The 19,306-nt window shown below is 35.1% G+C and overlaps 1 protein-coding gene across 2 annotated transcripts in view; it reads left to right on the top strand.

Annotated features, from left to right (window-relative positions):
* LOC114043566 (transmembrane protein 56-like) overlaps nt 1-19,306 on the top strand; it is a 79,581-nt gene that overhangs the window by 28,363 nt on the left and 31,912 nt on the right. For both annotated transcript variants that reach the window (XM_027862624.1, XM_027862625.1), the window contains exons 4-6: nt 7,021-7,110; nt 9,733-9,791; nt 10,811-10,905. In XM_027862624.1, the coding sequence (XP_027718425.1) occupies nt 7,021-7,110; nt 9,733-9,791; nt 10,811-10,905 (244 nt within the window). The remainder of the gene's footprint in view (nt 1-7,020; nt 7,111-9,732; nt 9,792-10,810; nt 10,906-19,306) is intronic.

Here is a 19,306-nt window from a genome sequence, read left to right as displayed (position 1 = left end):
CTTTCATAATAGCCTCTTAAACTTCCAAGTTTCCCTCAAAACTGAGCTCAAATGCAACCTTCTGCAAGGCATTTCCTGATTCTACCCTCCCTGGTCCCCAGCTGGTAGTGTTTCATCCTCTATACAGTCCTTAAATATGTTTTCATGTATTCTTGTTATATATGCATGGGTTGTCTTTACCCCTCCTTCCCTTAGAATGTAATCTTCTAGAAGACATCCAATGTTGGACTGTTTGGTTTTTGTCTTTGCATATTGAGTGCTAGCACAGTTAATGCCTGGCACATGTAGCTAATAAAGCTTTAAGAGTCATTAAGCTTACAGTTTAGTAAGAGGCAGACACTAGTAAGCATGTATAGCTAATACATAATATTACTTAAGTGCATCAGAAAGAAATATAAAACTCTGAGTACTTCAGGTAACTAAGACAAGTTAAGGAGCAGTCACTCGGCTGCTTGAGTGGAAGGACTGTTACAGTTATTTCAACTATACTGTTGAAATCTCATGCTTGGATCAAAATACTCCTCCCCCCTCATTAAAGGTGTGTGTGTGTGTGTGTGTGTGTATGTGTGTATGACTTTCCTCCCTCACTTAAGGAAAATTCCACTTTCCAGTTAAGAAAAATTATTCATGTTTTTCAGCGTTTGTCTTCTTTATATATATATATATATGTACATATATATATCACTGTCATGCTCCAATGACATCCCTCCTTGCCAGAGGATTTACTTTTGTAACAAATAAGTTCAGTCAAGTAAATTAAATAAACAAATTGGCTATGCCTAAAAATGTATGCTTCATTTGGTACTGATAGCCTACCACTCCTTTTCAGAAAGGCAAGCCATGCTCCACCACTGGACTTGCAAAATCAATGCTTGGTCACTGCATTGATCAAGTTTTCAGTGATTTTTTACCCTTTACATAATTGAAGTCATCATAAAATCAGTCATTCATTAAGCATTTATTAAGTATCTGCTATGGGCCAGGCACTGAGCTAGGCACTAAAGATAGTAATATAAATTTGAAACAGACCTTGCCTTCAAGAATATTATATCCCAGTAGAATATAGTATTCACATATAAGGACATATAGAATATATACAAAATACATAGGGAAGGAGGGATACTAGTAACTGGGTAAATTAAGAAAGACTTCTGGAAGAAGTGGGTGCTTGAACTGGTCATGGAAGGAATAGCACACTACAAACTGGTAGGAATCAGTGAAGGTATTGCTGAGTAAGTAGCACCTGGTAGGAACTTTAAAAGGAACACTAAGATTCTTAGAGGCAGAGATGAGATGAAATTTCATTCCAAGTTTGACGAATGGCTCTTGTATGAATGGATGAATATGGTAGGTAGAGCATTGAGTGCAGGGGAATATTATTCCAATATGGACGAATGTAGAGTTCATGAAGAGAAGTAGTCAGAAGTACAGCCGTTGATAGATAGATTGAAACTAGAATGTAGAAGGCATTAAATGCCACACTAATGAATTCGTATTTTATTCTAGAGACATGGAGGAGACAATAAAGTTTTTTGAACTGGGAATAATATATTTTCCTGGTTCTGTTTCACCTGTATCAGTTCATGTAGTTCTTCCCAAGTTTTTCCAAATTCCTCATAGTTGTGATTCCATATGACATGGTATTTCATTTCATTCACATACCACAATTTGTTAAGTCATTCCAGAGTCAATGGGTACTTACTTTCCTTCTAATTTTTTGCTTCTGCAAAATGGGCTACTGTATTTTTGTATCTAAGGGAACTCTCTGTCCTTGACTTACTTAGGGTAGGTACCTAGATGTGGTACCATTACATGTATCATTTAGTGACTTTTAAAATTATTATTCCAAATTGTTTCCCAGAATAATTGGTTCACTTCACAGCCCCACAAAGAGCGTATTAGTTTGTCTTTCTATTTTCAGTTGTAGTCAGCTTGGCCCATCTGATGTGTATGAGGTGAAGTCTTAGAGATGATTAATTTGTATTTCTCTTATTACTAATGATTTTGAGCATTGTTTCATATGCTTACTGATAGCTCACATTTCTTCTTTTGAAAAAACTGTATCAGGGCAGTGAGGTGGTGCAGTGGATAGAGCTCCAGCCTTGGAGTCAGGAGGACCTGAGTTCAAATCTGGCATCAGACCAAACACTTGACACTTACTAGCTATGTGACCCTGGGCAAGTCACTGAACCCCAATTGCCTAAAAAAAAAAAATGAAAAAACTCTATCCTGTGACACCTTACCTCTAGCCCTTCTCTTCTTTTTCCCAGAGTAGCAAAAGTAATAATAATTGTTGATATTTATATAGCACTTTGAAAAGCACTTTTACATACATTATCTCATCTGATGCTCACAACATGTACTGTAGATATTATAATCCCCATTTTGTGATGAGGAAACCAAGGTCTCAGAGAAGTTAAGTAACTTGTTCATAGTCACACAGCTGCTAAATAGTATTCAAACCAATGTCTTACCTGACTGCAAATCCAGCATTCTTTCCACTAGGGTGTGCTACCCCAAAATGGAGTTTTCATAGTGGCAAAATGAAAAATTGAGCAAAAAATGGAAAAATACCTGGGACAGGCGGTAGAAAGTTGAATCACATTCCTATAGGCCATGGATTGACAGATTTAATGGTTTCTGGGCATTCTGTGTATTAGTAACTAATATTACATAACTTAAAAGAAGGCAGAAGCAGCAGTCACTGACCAGTCACCAGTCACCACTGTATAAATGAAAAATAGGTCTCCCAAGAAATCTCAAAGGAAAAGCTGTCTCTATAACACTAGTTCCAAGTTGGAGGTGATTCCTGCTTCCTGAAACCCACCAGGTTTGGCCTTTCCCTATTGCACAGTTTTCCTGGTAACTTGGAGAGAATAAATTAATATAACACATGCTGATGCTTCCTCACAATCAGAGATTGCCTAAAAGTCTGTGAACCCTGGATGGTCTGAGTCACTTAGGAAAGCATAGAAAAATCCCCACCAGAAAACATTAATTTGAGTGGTTATAATTGCAATTGAGTCATTAAGCTTAATTGTTGCTCTTACATAAAAGATAAGAATTATAGGTATTATTTGCCACAATAATGTAATTTATTTCTCCTTCCTTTATTCACTTAGTTCCAGCATTAGCCAGATGGACACACTTAGCATGGAGAATCCTACTGTGCTGAATTACTCATGATTTATTTTTTTATTAGCTGGTCCACTAATTAAGCTTCTGCTTTTGTCTTGTTTTAGATTATGCAGTTTTAGTTGTTAATAAATGGACTACCTAAAAATGAGTAAATCTCTAACTTCTAAACTGCCATTCTGATGTAATTATTAATTATTTCTTAGAAAAATTTTTACAGACAAATTTAGTATGCTAAATAAAGTTTAAAAGAGAAAAATGTATTTTATATTAGTGTGTATTTTACCATTCCTTCTAAACAAAAAGGCGTTTGAATTACATGTGTGCCAGGAATTAATATTGCTTATAAAGTGACCTGTGGCACTTCACAAAGATGTTTCTGAAGGTATGTGAAATGATAAGTTACAGAATTATATTTTAGGATACGCTTTATAATACAGAATAATTGGTACAGTATGCAATATTTGCTCCCATTGTTCAGCGTGATATAGTATTTGTTGTTGACAAACAGAAAAACAAAGATGAACCTGGAAATTATGATATGACTGATTGGTTGGTATGATTTGACTAGGCACACATGTTTTATTTGTTTTACATTCCTAAGATGCATCTTATTTTTTCCTAATTAATTTTATTCTGTTTTTTTTCATGCTTACCATTTCACTGATATGTTAAAGTTACTTTGTATTCTTTTTCTTGTTTTGAGGTATTTACAACTCTACCCAATTTAAGATAAATCTGTACACAACATAGTAGAATTAGACTGATTGAGAATGTTGCTATATCCAATCAGTGAGATACAAATAGGTAATTTCCTAAGTAATTTGGCTGTCTGCTTTTGGACTTTTTTAGTTGTATGTACAGGCAGTAGTTGGTTAATTGTTGATTAGTTTATCTCAAGTGCTTAGTATGTCCCAGGTTTTGTGCTAAGTGATGGACATAGAAAGGCAAAAACATTGTTTCTTTTCTCAGGGAGCTCACATTCTAACTGAGGAAACAACATGCAAGTGACTATTTATATACAAACTATTTATACTGTAAATGAAAGGTAGTCTGAGAGGGAAGGTAATAATGTATTCAACCCAATAGAATTTTGGTCAGTGTCATTCTGATGTGATACATCCAGATTTATCCTCTAAGTCATGGACAAATATCTGAACACTCGATTAGAGAGATATGAAGTGATAGATAAAACCCGAAAACCATTCCTCCAGTAGATGAGTAGTCAAAATATAACAAAAAATACTCAAAAGAACTGCAAACTATGAACAACCATTTGACAGAATACAACAGATCCCTAATAATAAGAGAAATGCAAATCAAAACAACCCTGAAGTCTCACCTGACAACCAGAAAATTGGAAAAAAATGACAAAAGATGGGAATAGTTTATGTTGAAAGGGTTGTGGAAAGGCTCACTAATGCATTGTTGCTGAGGCTGTGAATTAGTACAACTTTTTGGAAAGCAATTTGGAATTACACAATGAAATGATTAAATGTTCATAGCCTTTGACCCAGAGATCCTGTCTCCATATACAGCAACATATTTATAGCAACTTTTTTTTTTTTTTTTTTTTTGGTGGTAGCAAAGACCTGAAAGCAAAGCTCCTGGCTGTCAGTTGGGGAATGAGTAAACAAATTGTGGTACCTGAAGGTACCACTTACTGTGCTGTAAGAAATGACAAATATGTTGAATACAAAGCTGCATGGGAAGACTTAAATGAAATAATGGAAGTGAAGTAAGCAAAGCCAAACCCCACCCTGCCCCCCATTATACACAATGACTACAGCAATAGAAGTGGAAAGGGTAACCACTGCAGAACAATAAAAAATCAATGTTGCAAAATTACAAAGAAAAGCCTCGCCCCAAACAGAAACTATGATAAGATACCTCTTCTCCACCCCCAGGCCTTTGCAGAAGTAAGGATATCCACAAGTATGGAACATTGCAAGTGTCGTCAGTTTTTTTTTAACGTGTTGATCAGTTTGGTTGAAATTTTTTTCTTTTCCTCTTTTTTTTCTTTTCTAAAAGAGATCTTTATCATAAGAGATAACTTTTTGAGAGGAGGATGGAGAAGGATATGGGGGAAAATTTAGGCAATGTAAAAACAAAAGAAATCAATATACTTTTTAAAACATGGGGGCCTAGTGTGAAATGTAGGTTAATTATTTATATTATGAAAGGACTTTTCACTTTACAGAAGAATTCGCTGCAGTGAATTCTTTAAATAGTGAGCTTGACAATATTTAAAATTCTGTTTGACTTTGTCTGATTTACACATACCTTTTTAGGAACACTCATTTTGATAATATGAACTCTCAAGTTTGTTTTACTATGAGGTTATTTTGTAATATTGAACTGCATATTGATGATTACGTTTTAATTATTTTAAAGGGATGCCATTTGATGTTATTAGAGAAAAAAGTGCTTTGGACTTGAGAAAACTCAAAATAATGCTCTTACCCTTTATCTTTTTTTCTTTATTCCTGTAAAGTTTTTAAAGCTTATGAACTATTTTGTTATAATTTTGAGGTTAAGATATTTATAGATCTACAATTGTTAACTAAGATAAATGTTCATTGTATGAGAGTTTATAGGACAAGATACGTAGATAAATATGATTTATGTATATACATACGTATATAAATATAATGACATAGAAATGTATACATGCATAAATTGCACATAAAAGTAAATAGTGTATATATACAACATGTGCACAAATACATATGATACACACATGTACATAAAATTAAGTTTGTATTATTTGGTTCATTTTGTCAATATTGGTCAGATATAATTTATGAGAATCCTTTTTACATTTCTGCTGAGAAGAGAAATAATACATGGCAAGGATATATTAGGTGCTTAATAAATATTGGTTGAGGTTGAGTTGAATTTTCCCCAAAACTTTAGGCCTTCTTTATAAACAGAAAATTAATCTTAACTAGTTGATATCTGTAGTTTGCTTTTATGTATTTCTGGCCTTTAATAGATCAGATTTTGGAAAAGAACATATCCTAAATGTGATCAGGTTCCCTAGTGTGTCCTGACAAAGATCAGTTTTCAAATTGTATTTTCTTACCAGTTTGCAGCATCTGATAGCAATGTATTTTGAAAGAACATCAGAGTAGGAGTGAGAAGACCTGGGTTCTGGTCTTAACGCTTCTGCTTATTAACCTCCATCTGACAGTGGGCAGGTCACTTAATCTCTCTTGACCCTTACTTTCCTCCTCCATAAAATAGAGCTAATGGTATCTATGTCTTTGGCTATTTTCAAAATTAAGCAAAATGTCCCTAAAAGCAGTTTAAGCCTTGCCATGGAGGAGTTACGAAAGGACAAGGACAAGTGTTGTACAGAATGAGAGGGCATGAATGGTTGGCAATCTGCATCTTTGGAGGTAGTACCCATATTGATTAAATCATAGATCTCTTGAGGTATTTGAACAAAAGTACCCTGAAGAATGATTGCAGCTGACAGTCCGTGTTATATAACTTGTGAGCAAGCTTAGCCCTTTTTTTAAGTAAGAGAATTAAAGGGAGAGTTGTGATTGGTATTGGCAGTGTTTAGAAAATACTGATAATTTGAAAGCTGTAGTTCTATGCTATACTCTTAAGAATAATAATACCAAACATTTATATAGCACTCAGGTTTAGAAAATGTTCAGATTACATTATATCATTCCTCACAACAGTTTTGTGAGGTAAATACGGCAGGTATTATTATCCTCCTTTTACAGATGAAGAAAATATATCTCAAAGAGGCTAACTGATTTGCCCATGGTCACAGGCAATGTTTGAACTCAGGTCTCTACTGATGCCTAAATGAGGTAAGAATGCATTTCAGTCTGAATAATATTGAATGTATTTTTTTTCTCGTTTCAGGATAGTATCCACATTCCATTCCTTGCTGGTTGGTTCTTTATGCCTATATATCTTATTTTTTGATGAAGCTACTATAGCTGATCCCCTTTGGTAAGATATATCCCCAAATGGTTTGATTTCATTTATGCTTCTGAAAAGAATGTTTATTTGTAAGATTATTTCTCATTTACCTTGAAAATATAAAGGGTTTCTGTTTACATATCAGAGTTTATAGATCAGTTGTGTTGGAGAATATTTCTAACTTGAACAAGACAGTCTAGTCGGAAAGTATTTTCTTGTTCATTTGCTTCAGTTGTGTCCAACTCTTTATGACACCGTTTAGGATTTTCTTGGCAAAAATACTGGAGTGGTTTGCCATTTCCTTCTCCAGCTCTTTTACAAATGAAGAAACTGAGGTAGATAGGGTTAGATGACTTGCCCAGTTAATAAGTATCTGAGTGCAGATTTGAACTCCGATCTTCCTGACTTCAGGTCTGGAGCTCTATCCACTGAGCCACATCTTCTTTGATCCAATCATTAATTTAATATTTGCCTTATTGTTTGACATTAAAGACAAAAAATTTGGATTCCATATTTTAATAGGGAATAGGGACTAGACCTGTGATTTCATTGATATAGGAAGAGGAAACTCTCTTTCCCAAAGCAATTTCTTACCTTTGGAGTATAAATAGTCTTTGGAGTTACCTAGAGTACTTAGACGTTAAGTGACTTGCCTAGGGTCACTTAGCTGGTGGGTGTTAGAAGTGAAACTTGAACTCAGGTCTTCCTGATTGCAAGATTCAGTATTCTAGCCACTATTCAGAAATTTGAACTTGAATAAAATTCTAACTAAGGTAGCAAGATTTCTATTGGGTTATCACTTTTGAAACTTGTAAATAATATTTCTAGTAATGAGTGTGTTGCAGTGGATAGAGTGATAAGTTTGTCCTTGGGTTCAGATCTTTTTTTGTTGACCCTAGGCAAGTCCACTTAACCTCTCTGTGCTTCAGGCAATTTCCTAGCAATTATCTCCCAAGTTATAGGTGTGACATAGTGGTCAGAGTTGTTACTCCATGAGTTTCCAACAATCACCCATCCTTTATCCCAGTAGTAAACATAAGCTGAAAATTTTCTTTCTATTTGTGAATGGTTTGATTAGTTCAGTAAGATTGATGGGCTTGTGTTATCACAGGAGCATTGCATTCAAGAAACAAGACATCTGGGTTCTAATCCCCCTTACAGCTTTCCAGCTGTGTAGTCTTAAAATTATTTAGATATAATAGTGCCTTATCTACCTCAAAACAAGGGGACTAGATCATTTTTTGATTATTTCTTGATTATTTCTTCCAGTTGTGGGATTTTGATTTTTACTTTTTTTTTTTTTAGCATAAACAGCATTTGTATTTCGAAATTCCAGTCAGTCACTAACCATGCTTGCCTCAATTTCCTATCTGTAAAATGAGCTTGATAAGGAAATGGCAAACCACTCCAGTATCTTTGCCAAGAAAACCCCAAATGGGGTCATGAAGAGTTGGACATGCCTGAAAGGACTGGACAACAAAATTAGTAAAATGGCCTAGCTGGAAGTTATGTTTTTGGTTACTTTGTACCATACACTAGTCATTACACATGTTGACAGACTGTATTATAGTACTTAGTCCTATGTTTTCTACATAATTATGGACACTTAATATTTATTCATTTGATATAATTAGTTGAGGGAGCTAATGCTATGATATTCCCTATAATCTTAGCATTTGTTGCACAGGGTTCCTAGCTGTCCTTTGCAGCTCAGAATAATCACTACTACTCTTTAATCTCTACTACTGTAGCTATTCTAGGGATTTGGGTTTGGAACAGTGATGAATCCAAGGACTTACAGATTTCCTGGTGTTGTATGTGTTTTGAGAGGGGATGAAAAAGGAGAAGTATATTCCCAATTTAAAGAATTGACCGGGAGTAAATTTTTCCCCTGTGTTCCTCAGTGGAGCAGGGCAGTTAGATGGCACAATACATAGTTTTGGGCCAGGAATAAGGAAGACGTGAGTTCTAATCCGGCTGCATACCCTTAATAAATATGTGACTCTGAGCAAGTCGCTTGACCTTGGTCTGCCTCAGTTTCCTCATCTGTAAAATGAGGATAATAATAGCACCTACATCTCAGGGTTATTGTAAGGATAAAAAGAGATACTATTTATATAAAGTTCTTAGCAAACTTTGAAGCACCATGTAAATGCAATTATCATCAACGTTCTTCATCACCATCAACCTAGTCTGGACCCCTCAGAGCTAATCATTGTCCCAGAGGAAACTTTGGAGACTTGGCTTAGGCCTATAAGAGGCTCCCCGTTGAAACTATGTCCTAAAGCATATTTCTCAGTTAAATTTCGTTCTTTGGGGTCAATTTAAAGGGATTCCCAAGTTGTCAGAAGGGGTTGCATTTGAGGCATCCTATGGACAATGCATTTCTTCTAGAATTTCCAGTTTGGCTGGAATATCCTAAAACCTTTCAAGTGACATCTGAGGAAGTGTGTCATGGCAAACTATTAGAGTGCTGATATGATTTACGTACAAAACAGTAATTTGCCAAATAATGATATAACAATTTTTCAAAACATTTAAACCATGGAAGAAAAAACAAATGTGCTAGAATGTTTTCTTACAAAAATTGCACCAAAAAATCCCCAAGTTGTATGGCAAAGACTAAAACTTTATTTTCATGTTTATTCACAGGGGTGAGCCTTCACTTGTTCAAGTGAATCTTGCCATTGCTTCAGGCTACCTCCTCTCTGGTAATTATGTGATATAGTTAAATGGTGATTATGAGTAACAAACAGTTTTATTTTGATTCATATTTCTATAGCTATGCTATAAAGAAATAGAGCCATCTTTTAGTTCCTTTATGTCAGCCATACCTTTTAAGAATGGAAAAAAAATTATCCTTTGATTATGTGTGTGAAACCTATCCCTCTTTGCCTTAGGGCTAAATGATTTATCCTATTCTTTGAAAGGAGCTTATGAGGGAGAAATGCATCCTGTAGCAGATGAGCTAGATGTCAAACAGCAGGGACCTGGTCACTTTGACTTTTGGTATTCTTGATATCCTCTTTGTGGGTCTTCATTCTAGCCAGCCACTCTTCTGCATTTGCAGATTTAATGTGCTTTTTGTGATATCAGTTATTTAAAAAAATAGCTTGAATTATTTCCCCCCATCTTTTAAAGTAGAATATTGAAAACTCTTAAGTTTCTTAACCTAAATCCCTTATGTCAGAAAATGTTCAGAGAGAAATTTTAGGGCATTTTGACCTCTTCATTGTATTTTTATTTTATAATTAAATCTTTGGATAATTATTGTGCTAGAAAACAAATACTCTACATGTTCTTTCCATGACTTTCTTCTTTGATGACTTTAGATCACGAATTCAAATTTCTTGAATTTAAATAAAAGATCAAATGTTATAAAGCTTTTCCCACTTAATTCCATACCTTTTAGTCAGATGGGCTGTATTTTCCCACCTGGAATAGGGTAGCAACTCTGCATAGCCATTCACTTCATTTGCTTCTAGGTGAGGATAAGTGCTAGATCCTTACAGCAAAGGCATTTATTTGCCTTCTCTGTGACTGTGTCTAATTCTGTATTTTGTGCATCTCCCAGCATTTAATGCTTTTGTTGTTTTAAATTGACATCTGTTGCTGATATGTTTGAAGTATCAAGCACAGGTAACAAGTCATTTTGAGTAAGTCTGAAGTGGTGCAAGTTTTCTACATATCTGATCTTTTACTTTGGTAATTTTTTTTTTCCTTTTTGCAGATATGTTTCTTATCCTTTTATACTGGAAGGTGATTGGTGATAAGTTTTTTATCATTCACCATTCAGCAGCTTTATATGCATACTACTTTGTACTGGTGAGTGCCATATGTTGCAATAGTCTAACAAGCAGACAAGATTGAGAAGAGCGACTAAGGGTGAACATTGATCTCAATATATAACTCTAGGACTTACCCCCTCCCTTCCCCCCCCCCAAAAAAACATTCCAAGAACACTGAAGTCATCTTAGTGATAGTTCCACAATGTTGATTAACTCAGATTTTAGTATTGTATGCATACCTGTATCTGTGAGTTTTTGTGAGTATTTGTGAATATATCTAAATAAACTCTGAGAAAGGTTAGTGCATACATTTCCTTGAAATTGTGTTCAAAGAACTTTAAGACGTTTTAGGGACCGGACTTTTAATGTACTGTTATTGGTAGTTCAGATAATTTATGATTATTTACGATGACATAGTTCCAGGCATTTGCAGATTCCTAAAAAATAGCTCAAATCATCATTCCTACTTAGTGACATACTTAGGTTAGAAATCTAATTCTGGAATATTATTGGATGCCTAGAGTTTCATTTAAGTCCTAGGATTGAATGAGCAAAACCAGGTTAATTTTATTAAAGGTAGGAGAGTAAAAGAAAATAACAAGTCTCATATGTATTTCATATAAAAAATTATTCTTCCAAATGGAAATTGTGTCAGTAAGTTATCTCCATGCCTTCTCTAGCATGAGATATACTAATAAGTACAAAATAAATTTCAAAACAATAAATATTTCTAATCTTTCTACAAAAGTGATGTGGCAAGATATCCTTTATGTTTTTACTTTTAAAGCCTAAATGTGAATACTGGCTTTTTTTTTTTCTTACTGTTTCCCCTCCTCCCGCAGCTTTTGTTTTGTAGGTGAATGTTCATTCTGTATCCTAATAGATTTTTCTTTTTAAAATTTTATTTTCTACCATAGACTTTCATAAAACTTTAAATGAAGGAATGTTAGCAGCTGTGAACATGAGTTTGTTTTGTTTTTTTTTAAGTAACAGAAATGCATATGAGAAAAGCTCTTGGTATTTTTATTTTTAGCTGTCACTAACATAAGATACCATATTGGCTTAAATTTCTGTTATAGCAGAAAACTCTTTGCCTTTTTGGTGACAGGCCAGAGTGAGAATTTTACATTTTTTTATGTTATGTTTAGTGTTAAATTTTCAGTAACTAATACTGAATTCAATTTTATAATTTCTATAGTATTATACATGACAGGAATTCTGCTGATAATATTTCCCCTCAAAAATTAGATCATAGTATAATAGATGTAGAATTGGAAGGAATCTCAGAATCCATCCAGTCCAATCCCCTCATCTTACAGATTAGAAAACCAGTGGCCCAAGAATGTTAAATTATTTCTATGAAATCATAGGTGTAGTGAGTATCAAAGGTGGGATTTGAGCCTAAGCCCTCTGACTTCAGATCATTGCTTTTCTCCTGTACTGTGTCTGTACAAATCACCCATCTGAAGTATAATAGCTTTAATTAAAGCAAATATTTACAGCAATAAAATACAATTTTAAGTAGATATAAATATGCCCACTTGTAGCTACAAAAAGACATACACATCATCAGCTTTCCCTGGAGCATGTGGATGTAAATAGAAGACAGAGCTCGCTTAGAGTTTTATATCTTTTGTCTTCCTCTCATTAATATATTAGGTAGTTATAAAATAAGAGATTCTCATGATATATTGACCTTTTTTTCAGAAAACTAAATAAAATACCAGTTTTTGATGCTATAGCTTCAAGGTTTTTGTTACTTCAAAAAGAAAAGAGTGGTACAACCTAAGAGTATATGTGCAGTTCTCTTTCTTATAACCTTAGTTATTTACTTTATATTGATCAATACCTATTGTAGTTGCTAATTTTCATTGCAATGTAACTAATAAAAATGTAGGCACACTATTTGGAAAGACTGTGTGTATATGTGTGTAATGTCAGGTAACAATTTAAGGAAAAATATATTTTCTGAACACAAATCCTAGTAACACATATGCTATGAAAACAATATGACCTAATGAAAAAAGTTTTATGTTTTTGAATGTTAATTCTTATTAATATCTTATAAATCCCCTTCACTCTTGCAGATCACAGACTTGATAAATAATAGCTTTGCATGAACTTGCATGTTATGTTAAATGTTATGTTTGTGAAATGGGTACTGATTCTCATTGGACCTTAAATTCTTTTTTGCCTTTTTTGTTAAACCAAAGTAAGTGCATGTTAGAGTCTAATTTTCAATTAGCTTATTTTTCTCATTAAATAATATTGATGGATAAAAATCAGCTTTAATTCTAAAGGTGGTAGATTAGTGTGTAGATATATTAGGGTTCTATCTCATTGATTTAATGCCGAATACACTAATAAAAGTGAATCTATTCTTATGAAACCCAAAAGGAAAATTTTTAGAGGTATTAAAATTTCAAATATTTGATAACTTTTGGACTTAATGTAACAAAAGTACATGCTACATGTCAAGACCCACATTAGAGGGGCAGCTAGGTGGTGCTATGGGTAGAGTACTGGACCTGAAGTCAGGAGGACCTGAGTTCAAATCCGGCCTCAGACCAAACACTTGACACTTACTAGCTGTGTGACCCTGGGCAAGTCACTTAACCCCAATTGCCCCCCCCCCAAAAAAAGACCCACATTAGAGTTTCAGGATGGAATAACTATTTTGTGTAGTATAGCTTTTATGCTTGTATTTCTTTATCCTCACATAGGCCTTCACAAAGCTGGTGCTTTGATTTATATCATTATTTATTCTTAATACTGGCCTAATTTCCATTTTAAGAAAATAATCTTTTTTTTTTAACCTTACAATATTTATGACTAAGGTTTTTACAGTAAGTTTTCTTTCTGAAATAATGGTTCTTTTGTAGCTAATTTAGAATTTTACCTTCAAGAAGCAAAGAATAAAAGCAAGGTAGCAATTAACCCTATATATTAACTCAGTTAACCTTATATAAACATTCCTACATAAAAATAAAGTTCATATAGTGTATTTGAGCTATCCCTTAGTTTGGGGAGGTAAGAAGCTTTATTTTCAAAGTATTACTTTAATGCCTTGAATTAAGGTCTTAAGAATGAAGGATAGGAATTTTTCCCCCATCCATCAAATTTACTAAGAAAAAAAACTTAATATTGACCTGAATGTAGGCATGGTAGTTTGGAACTTCTTTTTTTGTGGTCTCTATCTTTACATATTTTTTTTTGAGTCTGTCTTTAGATAGCAAAATGCTACAACTGGATTCAACAATTTCCTCTTTTGATAACTTACCAAAGTAAAACTTTGTAAGCTTCTCTGTTGCCATGGAGGGAAATTAATCCATTTATGTTAGGTATTTAAATACACACACACACACACATATCTCCATTGTCGTAGATAGACTCCTCACTTTTTGACACCATTTCTTGAATAAGAGTAGAACTTAGATATCTTTGGTAGCTTTTTAATCTTCTTTTGTGGGGGTAATAATAATAATAATGGTAATTATTATTATTAATATTTATGTAGCATGTTACAGTTTGCAGAGCACTTTGCCTATGTTATCTCATTTGATCCTCACAAAAACCCCCTTGAGGTAGACACTGCAAATATTATTCTCCCTCCCTATTTTGTATATGACGAAACTGAGATTCCAAATGGTTAAATGCCATGTCCATGCTCATGTAGCTGGTGCTGGGCAAGATCAGAACTGGAATCTTCCTGCCTCCTACTCCAGCACTCTGTTCATGATGCTACCTCGTTGATATTCCTTGCTGATAGTTCTGTTCTACTTTCCATAAGGTGTAGCTCTGGCCACATTTGTAGTTGCAGTATGTTTTGATAGTTTTCATGTTTCAGGATTGAATTGAATAACAGTGAGGATTCTTCCCACTCCCCCAGGCAATGTTATCATGCTCATCCTCTAGCGAGGTGGGCTGTGGCTACTCTCCCTCCTGAAACTGCTCTTTGGGGTCTATGTCGTCATTGATCCTGACTGCTTGATAGTCTCACATAAATGATACCTTAAATGAAAAATGAATCTTCTAGGTTGTTCCTAATGTACTGTCAGGATTTTAACTCATATATCTGAAAAATAAGGTGCTAGTAGCATAATAATGGCTGTTTATAATTAATCACTATTTATGATAGTTTTCCTATGAGGAAATTTGTTTAGCATTCTCACTTGAAATGCTCAGAACAGTCCCTCTGGCAGTGATTTCCGCATCTCTCACCCTGGACTGCTAAGCAGTCAAATCGAAGACTCTTGTCCACCACATGGTGGTGTTTGTTGCTGCAGCTGGGGTTGAAGTGAGGCGGGGAAGATGGTGAAGGTCTCTTAGCAAGACAAGGAAATCTGAGTATGAAGTGTTTGGAAAGAATTGAGGGAGATTGATTTCTCTTTGCTCTTCCATTTACTCATCCATTTGCTCTCTGCCCCATAACTGATGACCCATCTTTCAACAGTATCTTTTTTGTCTTCTTTCTGTTCTGTAATCCCTTTCTCTTTTCCCAGCCCTTCCCTTAGCCATGAAAGTTTTAGAGCCTTGGGAATAGAGTGGCAAGATAAAGGGATACTTCTCTTGCAAAAAGAAGTGAGGGTTTTTCAGGCTCTAAAATGGCTTCCATCCTTCCTTCCTTCCTTCTTTCCTTCCTTCCTTCCTATTTCCAGGGAAAAGAGCAAAGTCTCTATTGCCCTAGGGAGAAGAGGGAATATTCTTTTGGTAGCCCAGATTAGACGGTTATAAGAGATTGGGGTATGTAAGGGCTATAAATTCACCAGTCCAATACTGGGGACTATCCATAGTTCCTTTAGAGTGTTCCCCAGAATAAAAGATAAAAAATCCAAACTATCTTATTGTTGTATCAGAGTACAACCAGTACTAATACTTTTTTTTGTTCTTTCTAATAACTTCTCTTTTTTCTGCTACTTTTATTTCTATTTCAAAAGCTGAGGTACTGCCTTCCTGTCCCTCATGCCATCTTATACCACTGAAAGTGTTTTTAAACACAGTACTTATACACACTTGAAAATATTTTGTTTTTCACAGGATGCATGATTTCTTTTTTGTTAACCATCTATCTGCATCAGCTCCTTTAATCTGTTAAAACTGCATTTTGTAGTACAGGCGATTGAAAGTAAGTCTGTGATATAAGTGGTTGTATGTATAGTGAACTCAGTCAAGCCTATGTTCAGTTTGTTTGTTTGTTTGTTTTTTGCTAGGCAATGGGGTTAAGTGACTTTCCCAGGGTCACACATCTAGTAAGTGTCAAATGTCTGAGGCCAGATTTGAACTCAGGTCCTCCTGACTTCAGGGCCGGTACTCTATCCACTGTGCCACTTAGCTGCCCCTAAGCCTATATTCTGAATGAGCATTTTATTTTCCTGGTGCTCAGTTTGCTAAGCAAAAATATCTCAATAATTCTCTCAGGTTTCCTATGGCTCTAGAAGAACAGTAAAATATCTATAGTCTCTCTCTCTCTTTATATATGTGTGTGTGTGTGCGCTTGTATACATGTATGTGTGTATGTATGTATGTATGCATAACCTTCTAGGTCCTTAGGTGGGGCCTTTTGACTGAGGATTTGTTCTGTTAAGTTTGGATTCAGTAAAAGGGCCACACTTGAGGACCTAGAGGGCCACATGTGGCCTCAAGGCTGCAGGTTCCCCACCCCTGAATACATTCTGTCTTAAAACCTACCTTGATTATGATACTAGTTATAAAGTGGAATTTGGTATAGAACACATGTATTTTGGATGTTGTCTGCTCTAGTCCAAGTGTTGTACAGTTACTCAGGCTATAACTGTTTCTTTGTTTGAAGCAACAAAATGAAGCCGTATTGTGAAAGGCTGACTTAGAAAGAAAAAGAAAATTACATAGTTGGTTTTTTTTTTTAACTCTTCCTTCGTCCCTACCTACTATTCTTTATCAGGGAATCTTTCAGGCTGAAAGTTGAGGCTAACATGGCTTTCTGTAAAGTTAATGAATTTCTTTTTACCTTTCTGGGGTTAAGTGAGTTAATGAAGTATTTTAGTAAAGATCAGATATATACCAGTTAACAAGAGTAAGTAATTGTAAACAGGAGGAGCTAGTTAATTATTTGTTTTACTTTTTGGACACCCAGAATTTATTTCTGGAAAGGGACCTTAAATATTTCTTACACCACCCTCATTTTACAGATGAAGAAGCTTGATGCCTATGGAGATTAAATGCCTTCTTCAAAATCATAAAGCTAAATAGTGCAGAGCTGGGACTAGATCCTGCTTTAACTGTCATCCCCTTGCTCTTCACACTTAGGTCAAGTTACTTCTGTTATCATTGGCATTAAAAACAAGATTAACCTTGAATTAAACATCAGTGATGGTAATTAGATTATTTCTACTCCTTTATAACTAGTTGTTTTTATTAAAATGTCAAAAAGATTTTAAAATATTAAATATTTCATTGAAATTTAAGTAAAAGAGAAATCTAGACATACTAGTGAAATCTTACAGTTAAATTTTCATGAGAACGTACATGGTTTCATGAAAATGTGGCTCTACTATAATTTAGTAGATAGATGTTATCTATTAAATAGGGAATGGTCTGAGGCTAAGAGAGGTTATGTAAGTAATTTGTCCATGGTCATGTAGCTAGTAAGTGTATGATATAGGATCTGAACCCACATATTCCTTCCTCTAAGGTCAACATTTTCTATCCATTAACTCTAGTATTATAAGGTAAGCACGGAAGGTTAAAATATCAAGTGCTTGGTGTGGTTGAGGAAAAGGGGAAAATCAGGGAAGGCTTACAGCAGAACTAACCTTTGAGTTAAACTTTACAAGATGGACAGGAAATCATTAGGCAGAGATGATGAAGGAAGCCACTTTAGACACAGGTAGCTGTACAGAGACAGCAGCTGGGAGGAGAGAGTGGTATGGTTTTGTTAGAGAGACTGGGTAAAAGGAGGTAATCCGATCCAATTCAACAACTATTTAAGTGCCTACTATGTGCACGGCAGAATGCTAGGTGCTAGAAGTACAGACACAATTTTAGAACATTATTTTGTTCTTGATCTTACATTCTGCTTATTGGATACAACATAGAAACAGATAGGAGTCAGTTGAGGAAGACGATGATATGTAAACTAAACCTTGGAGACTGAGGTGAGGGAGAATTGTATTCCAGGCTTAGAAAACAACGTATATAAAAGACACAGAGATGGGAAATACAGTGCTAAATTCACAAAATAGCAAGTAGACCTGTTTAGCTAGAACAACCAGCTTGTTATGCAACAAGACTAGAAGGCTATCCTGGAGCCAGATTGAGAAAGACTTTAAATGCCATGCTAATGAATTTATATTTGACCCTAAAGGCAACAGGAAGAGCCATTAATGTTTCTTGAGTAGGGAAGTCCGATGGTCCCACCTGTGCTTTAGGACTATCACTTTGGCCTCTTTATGGAGGATAGATTGTCAAGGGGAGAGTACTAGAGACAAGGAGACTTCCCAGAAGGTCATTATAATAATCCAGGCGAGAGATGACTAAGACTTCTGAAGTATGGGGGTGACTGAGTGATCAGAGAGAAGGGGCAAGATGCAGGAGATGTTCTGGAGGTAGGATTGACAAGACCTCATAATTAATTGAATATGGGGGATGAGGGCAAGAGATGAATGGAAGTTGATTCAAAGGTTTGAACCTCAGTGACTGGAAGAATGGTGGTATCCTAAACAGAAATAGGGAAGCTAGGAGAAAAGGGGACTGTGCTTGGGAGGGGTGGAGATAGAGTTCTCTTTTGGATGTTTGTTGACCATGTGATTAAATAAAGGTTATCCAGGTGATGTCCAGTAAGCCACTGTTGATGTAAGACTAGCGCTCAGGAGGAAGGTTAGCATTGGATATATAGATCTGGGTGCCGTTTGGATAAAGATAATTAAACTACACCAAAAGAGAAATAGTAGAAAGAGAAAAGGAACCAAGACAGAATCTTAGGGGACACTTACTGTTAGAGGGAGGAACATGTATTACGATCCAGCAAAAGAGACTGAGCAAGAGCAGTCAGATAACGAGGAGAACCGAGTCAAACATCTTGGGAAGAGATTATCTACGAGGAGGGGGATGGTCAACAGATAGATGCTCTAGTATAAAAATTGGGAGTAGTCCATCAGACTTAGCAATTAAGAGATCAGTGGTAATCTTGAAGAAAGTAGTGAACTACTGTAGTTCACACATGAGTGGTGGAGTAAGAAGTTATTGTATTTAATCTGTATCAACATCAGAAGCAAAAAACATTTTCTCAAGACAAAATAAAATAGATAAACACAGGAATTAAACTAACAGAATTAAAGTAAAAATTGGAATTAAGGAGAATAAATGAAAAGAGAGAGAGGGAATTGGGTGCAGTGAAGGATCCTAGGATAAGATGAAGCTTAGGAGTTTAGACATATCTATAGGAAATATAAATACATCGT

Source organism: Vombatus ursinus, unplaced genomic scaffold (assembly GCF_900497805.2).
Source record: "Vombatus ursinus unplaced genomic scaffold, bare-nosed wombat genome assembly UNPS02014769.1, whole genome shotgun sequence".
Taxonomy (NCBI): Eukaryota; Metazoa; Chordata; class Mammalia; order Diprotodontia; family Vombatidae; genus Vombatus; species Vombatus ursinus.
Note: the sequence above shows the minus strand (reverse complement) of the source record. Positions and strands in the feature narration are given on the sequence as shown.